This window comes from Papaver somniferum, chromosome 5, assembly GCF_003573695.1.
Source record: "Papaver somniferum cultivar HN1 chromosome 5, ASM357369v1, whole genome shotgun sequence".
In the NCBI taxonomy this organism is placed as follows: domain Eukaryota; kingdom Viridiplantae; phylum Streptophyta; class Magnoliopsida; order Ranunculales; family Papaveraceae; genus Papaver; species Papaver somniferum.
The window spans coordinates 9,441,596-9,448,514 of NC_039362.1; the positions used below are offsets into that span (position 1 = coordinate 9,441,596).

General features: G+C 35.7%; 1 protein-coding gene across 6 annotated transcripts; it reads right to left on the bottom strand.

Annotated features, from left to right (window-relative positions):
• Nucleotides 1-1,464: 1,464 nt before the first annotated feature.
• On the bottom strand, nt 1,465-6,045 carry LOC113280968 (protein root UVB sensitive 3-like). 6 transcript variants are annotated; one of them, XM_026529592.1, is made up of 15 exons: nt 5,789-6,045; nt 5,641-5,698; nt 5,262-5,321; nt 5,129-5,167; nt 4,990-5,052; nt 4,774-4,830; nt 4,411-4,474; nt 4,154-4,237; nt 3,923-4,005; nt 3,700-3,829; nt 3,032-3,124; nt 2,256-2,394; nt 2,116-2,156; nt 1,833-2,020; nt 1,465-1,751 (listed from the first exon to the last, which is right to left on the bottom strand). In XM_026529592.1, exons 1-15 carry the CDS (start codon nt 5,944-5,946, stop codon nt 1,662-1,664), a joined length of 1,347 nt encoding a protein of 448 aa, XP_026385377.1. In that variant the 5' UTR covers nt 5,947-6,045; the 3' UTR covers nt 1,465-1,661. The 6 variants fall into 6 exon arrangements, with proteins under 6 accessions (XP_026385377.1, XP_026385379.1, XP_026385378.1 ...); XM_026529594.1 differs by having other exon boundaries at nt 5,847-6,007; XM_026529593.1 differs by lacking the exon at nt 4,990-5,052.
• Between the last annotated feature and the right edge of the window lie 874 nt (nt 6,046-6,919).

Genomic DNA, 6,919 nt, shown 5'->3' on the forward strand with positions numbered 1-6,919 from the left:
ATTATCTTCAAAGTCTTGTATAACCCATTTAATTCCAGGCCAATTAGAAGATTTTTTGTAGTGTGAAATCCAACATCCATTTTTATCTTGATATTTAACTAAAAAGAATTTTTCTCATTCTTCCTCGGAGATAAGGATTCTCCATAGTAATTTCATTAAAAGTGCTTTATTGATGTCTTCAAACCTCCTTATCCCTAAGCAACCTTCCTCAATAGGGGTATACACTTTGTCCCATGAAATTGTGATGAACTTTTTATCTTCAGCATTTTCACTCCATAAAAAATTCCTAAGAATTCTTTCACAAGCTTCAATAACTTTTTTAGGCCATCTATATATGGATATATTGTATATATGAATACTACTCAATACAAATTTAATGAGTGTTATTCTAGCTTGGAAGTTAACAAATTTACCAATCCATGTAGCTAATCTTTTCTGTAGCATTTCAACAAACGACCAAAGGTGTTCAGCTTTAATTTTTCCTTGAACCAATGTGACCCCCAGATATTTGTCAGGTTAGGAAGATAAATTCATGTCCATAAATTCAGCAATCTGTTGTTTTTCTAAGATTGGAAGTCCCATCAACAAAACATTTACTTTTAGCAGCACTCACTACTTGACCAGAAGCAGATTGGTAATCTATGAGTAATAGTTTGAGATGGAGTAAAGTTTTCTTGCAGCCATTACAGAATATAAAAATGTCATCAGCAAAAAACATATGTGAAGGATGAATACCTTTTCTAATGACCATAGGTTGGATCTTTCCCACTTGAATATAATGAAGTATATTTTTACTTAACACATCAGCAAAAAGAACATAAAGAATAGGAGATAGTACCATAGGCTTGAGATATATCCAGTTTCAAACCCACATTTCCTCTTCTAGTAAATTGCATTTCATTAACTAATTCAGAGGTTAGTAGGACTTGTTCATGTATATTTCTCCCTTTGATGAAGGCACATTGTTGAGTGGAGATCAATCTATGCATTAACTTGCCCATCTCACATACCCACGACAAATTGTAACCTAATTTCCTATCAATAAAATGCATGCCTTAAAAAAAAAATTGGTGGCTAGTATGGGTAATCGGAATTGAAAATTTGTCTTGATCCGAAAAGAAAAACCAAGGCCATAACCTGCAAGATTACTAATAGGAGTACCGGTTGGCCCGTGGGAGCACCAAACACTCTTATATAAGACAAAAATCTTATTCCTTCAGAATGGCACACCCCCAATCAAACTGATCTATCAGCAGACATGATAACCCGGAGGAGAAGCTTAATGATTATGCCACTTTAATAAGGTGTATCTGACATACTTTAATGTACTATGTACCACGATTTCCGAGTCTTATCTCACGAGATCAAGATCAAAGATCAAATTCCAATTCAAAGGTACTGACGAAGAGTAATTTGTGAAGAGAAATAACAAGCTACCAACAAGAGTACCAAACAATCCTAAGATTGGGAGAATGGTTTTGGGATTATAATCCAACCATTTTGAAAGGGTTTTTTCTTCTTGGAAAAGAGAACTTCTCAACCAATTCCAAGTTTAATACATAGATTGAAACCTCAACAGTCTACCCTGAATAAATATTTCCAAGAAAAGCAAAAATACCATCTAGAGATGGCAATGAATTCATTTTCCATCCAAAAATATACTATTCAATCTTCTCATTTGAAAGCCAATCTGCTCTCCAAACAACGGGAGGAGCCAAGAGCCGCTCTGTTTTCCATCCTGTCAACTTCAGCTGTATAAAATTATAACGGATTAGAACCATCTTAGTGACGATATTGCCAACAATAAAATTAAGCTACACGCACAACAGTACCTTAGCAATGTAACCTTCATAATGCTTATCCATCCATGACCTACTTTCTTCGTGAACGAATTTGGTTTTATTGACATGATTTCCCAGAACAAGTGCATGGATAAATGACTGCAAAACATCAGCAGCTGTTGACTGCTTGTGCACATACACATTGACAACTCCACTCTTTGGCATCAGGAAGTACTTCACTGAAGAGGCAAGAAGAAAGGAAGCTAAATGGGACTTTTTTGCTTGATTATAAAGATCAGAACTGGTGAAAATAATGCACAACTCCAAATCGAACCTTTCTTATAGTAAGAACCTGTTGAACCTGAGAGGTCAATCCTGTATTAGCAAGGGAATTTTACAGAGGTATGTTAGTGAAGTACATCAAATAGTCATAACATAGTCAGGCATGAAAGTACAAAGAAGATGCAAACGTACATATCCTTGTGGCTAAGTGAAGAAACTCTGACACCTAAGTGTATCCTCTTATGAAGCAAATCATCAGTCTTTGAGCGCCATAAGCTAGTCCAAGAGGGCAATATATGCTCCATACTTGAGACCTTCTCTGGGGAGAGAACTGAGAAATGATCGGTATAAATAAAATGCAACAGCGTAAGTTGCACAAACTAATGAGATACATATACTAGTTATTGAAAATTTCAAGGAAAGATAATATATGGATACAAGATGCACTACACAGGGTTTATTCTGTAATAAAAGGTTTCTTTAGAGATGTTAGTAGCATCAAGGAAACCTAATTTCTGGAAACAGTGTTTGCTATTCAATGTAATGAATTGTCAGGAAACTGACCAAAACTTAACGAGGTTTTGTTCCTTCCGAAGTAGAACTCGTAAGGGATTCTGGTTATAAAAATGAATAAACCAGCTAAGGCAAACTGATTGAAGTGAACATATCGGTTTTGTTGTAGTTTACTGGTGATGATATATTTAAGTTGATTCAGTGTTTGAAAGTGCCTATTTAGAATGAGAATGATATCAGCTGGAGTTTCAAAGTTCATGGTCGACGCACCAGCAATTTTGATACCAATTTCGTGGATGTCAGTAGTGTGCATCTAGAATCTTACTTTTCACCAGACACTTTGACTAATATATAGTGCCAATATTTACCACACAGCCACAGCTGAATATAAGAAAAAGAAGAAAAAAAAACTATTTATTATATGATGCAGAATTCAGAGCTAGTCCAAATGATACCTTTTCCAGTTTCCATGAAACTCTGTAAAAGGATTGAGCTTCTTTGGCAATTCAAAGTTGTAAGCGAAAGGCAACAGACAGCCCTGTAATTTGCTGAAAATCAAAAAAGAAAGCATTCATTGGCACTAAATATGAAGTATCCAACAGTCAACAAAACGAATATTTGGTATGTTTCGATAATAAACTATCATCTGCAAAAAAATGTTCAAGAAAGGTATCTAAGAAGGAAATTTTGAGAAACGGAAATCTAGCGAGGTAAAGTACGTTTTACTGAAAAAGAAAAATACAAGAATAACATTAAAATACATGAAAGCAGAATCCATTGGTGAACATGAACCTCCAAAACTGCCACGATTGTACAATACCCATGTAAAACACATGCATAACCATATGAAGACAAAAGGAATAATGCTCTACAAATGGTTTTTCCCTCAGTCAAGTATCCATTATGTTTGAGACTTTGTACTCTTTTCTTTTCTTATTTTAAAATCGAACGGAAGTTAGAAATTTACTGGGTCCACATATATGCAGTTTATAGTTTAGTGTAATTGATAATGTACAGTTAGCAAATTTAAATTTCAGCAAAGCTACAGTCAAGTCCTACTGTTATGATTATGATCTCTTGCAAAAAGTTCTGACCTGGCAGATGCTTAAGAAAATGAACTTACCATACATATGAAACAGGGTGAGAGACAAGAAAGAGAACCAGATAGCTACAGGATGTCCCATTGTGACACGAGCAAGAAGCATTCCTAAGATCATTCCTGTCATCGTTGCTAGTGTCTCTTGACTCCCTTCCTATAAATAACAAACAAGTTGGTGAGATTTAACAGTATTCCAAGCAACTGTTTCTCATATCATTAAAATGAGACTCCAGGAATAAGTAAGCACCTTGGCAGATATATCAGCTGCATTGTTTTGAAGTGAAAAATGTTGTGTCAAAGCAGCTCTAGTTGCTCCACTTGCAACTCCAGCTAATAGAACAATGTATTAGCATATAAATCTTAACTCGGGAGAATACAAAAACCATGGGATGATACGAAAATATTGACACCTTTTGACTAAGCAATGGCATACTTATACATGCTATTGAAGTCTGAAATGTAGAGTTTATTTACTTACTGAATGATCTCGATATGCTACCCAAGCAGACTATCACAACAAATGCAGAAGGGAAGAGAGGAGAAACAAGATCCGTCAGCATGCCTGCAATAAAAGTGTTATCGAACAAACAAGGGGTTATACAATTTCCAATCTGTTATTCTTATCACGGAGGAAAATGCAATGTAAAAGAGAACAGGTGTACACCATTACATCAAGACATAAATCAGCATAAAAAGGGAGAAAAATCCACTAGATGGTCTCAATGTTTCCAGTACCAAGATCATTCATAAGGTCTGCAACTAAACGCCACATTTTAGCATTATTGTCCAGATTAGAGCCCTGCGATGGGAGAAAAGAATATTTTTGAGCCATTTGTACTCTTCGAACAAAAAACTAAAAGCATACAAAAATACTTCAGGAAACAGGGTAGGAATTTATAAACGATAACACCATATACCATTATAACTGTTTCTAAATAATCAGTTCTAACTTAGATGAATCCTGTGGATAAAATGTACATTCCATCATAACACTTCCACTAATCAATACATCGGAAGATCATATGTCACCCCCATTGAAAGCTATTGAATTTTCAACGAGAAAAAATTAAGTATAAAGCGAATAGAAAAGGATAATACCTGGTAAAAGGTGAATAAGATACCACCAAGCATCCCAGTAAAGTCCCTCAAAAACCACTGTTAACAGATTCCAACTCTCATCATCATCCAATCTATAAAAACAATAAAAAGTACCATAAACATAAAATTACCAGAAAAATCATACGATTCATACAAAGCATAATATATCAAGATCACTGCAAACCAAAACTGCACAAGAAAATAAATCAGAACTACCTGAAAAGTGGCACCAATGACGGTTGCTGATTTTTCACCAACTCCAATAGCACTCAACAAAGCCTGAAGCAATTCAAATTAAAGTGCACATATCCGAAGCTACGATCCATTCTGAATTCACATAATAAGAATGACTTACTTGAGTAGAGAGCATCATTCGTATATAAGTTGATAATCCCTAACAAAAGGAAGCAACCATTCCAATTAAAAATCATAGAATCTAACCACTGAAGTAGTATTAGCTTAACAAAACTCGATAGTTTGTAGTTTACCTGCAATGAATCCCAGATTTGAAAGGGGACATAATCTGGAGTTACACTAGTTGGAAAACCCTGGAAAAAGACACAATGTTTAAATGTATGAGTCTATGACCCAAAAATGAAGTTAACAAGAAGAGTTCAAATGTTTAATTGTGCTATTCCAGCAATTAGAATTCCTTTTAGAGAGAAGGACACAATCAGGTGGCCGCCCAGCAAAAATGCTACCTCCGGTAGTTCTCTAATTTCTGTGATTATTTCTTGGACATTGCCTACGGCTCCTTTTCTGAAGCATCTCAGATGAGATTCGAAAGGCAGGTCTTGGTCTGATAATTCGTGATTGGTTTTAGTTTAATTTCCTATAAAAAAAAGGATAAAATTTAGCTGAACTTACTTCCGGTACAAATGCTCCAACAATCCGTGTAGAGACTTCACTGAATCGATTCCCAGATCTACAAATTCCAGAGAGACATGAATAAATAGAGTGAGGAAAAGATTAGTGATGAAATAAATAGATGATGATAATAGTTATTTACAAATACCTTTGAAGGGAGAAAGAAGAAGGAGTGAGAGTTAAAACAGCAGTTTTTGAGAGCTTACTGGAAGATGATCCATTCCATTCCTCCATTATAATAACATTCTTTGATGATGATGATGATGATGATGATGAAATCCCATCTTGTTGTTGGAATTCCGTCATCGTCGATCAGCTTGCAGTATCCCCTGGACTCTGAAAATTGGGAAGATGGAGAGAAATCGGAGAAAGACTCCCTCGCAGGGTTTTACACGGATAAAACTGAACCAGGATGCAGGTCATGCGACCAAATGTTTCTTCAGGGACCAAATAAATCAACTACTGTTGACCAATGTCAAATGTACCTAATCTTTCAAGATTTTCGTCGCCGGAACTCGGAAGTTGTGTAAAGTCCTTTTTTTCTTTATATTTTTATTTAGACTACTCCCAAGTCCTAAATCTACTATTTAGGATTTCTCAGCTATTACGAGGATTCAAATCCCAACCTCCATGGCGAAAGGGAGCATTAAGTCGTTGTCCGACTCACTATTTGCGACCTTGCGTTTATTCAAGGGATATGATTAGCTCAGGTTTAAAAAATCGTAGAATCATTGTATATTATTTTGTCTTTTTTTTGGATCGATATAAAAATTGGTGTCGGTTACCGGAATACCTTACTCTTTCCTCTCTAAAGGAGATTTCCGGCAAGGGAAAGAAAAAATCTCCGACAAGCTTAACTGCTCAGATCTGAGCAGTACCAGTTTTAATCTCCATATATTAGATTGATTTTCTTTGTGTAGAGAGGAAATCAACGAAGAAAATCTTAAACCTAACCCGTAACTCAATCTTCACCATCAAACCCTAAAACAGCCGCCATAGATTTACCTAACCTCATCGGCTAAATCCTGGATTCATCGACACTTCCATTTCATTGGGGTCGTTTGCTTGCCTATTGATGTGACAATCCCTTCATTCTTGAAGATTTTATGCTTTCTCGGCTTGATAAGAGTTGGTTTTCATCGAAGTAATTTTATCTCTGATCCTTATCGATATATCCAACCATGGTTCCAACTGTTGCATCTCTTCAATAAAGGTAATATCTGAGCTCGGTACCCCCAATCTCCTCGTCAGAGAAATAGAAAATTCAATCTTCGGCTTC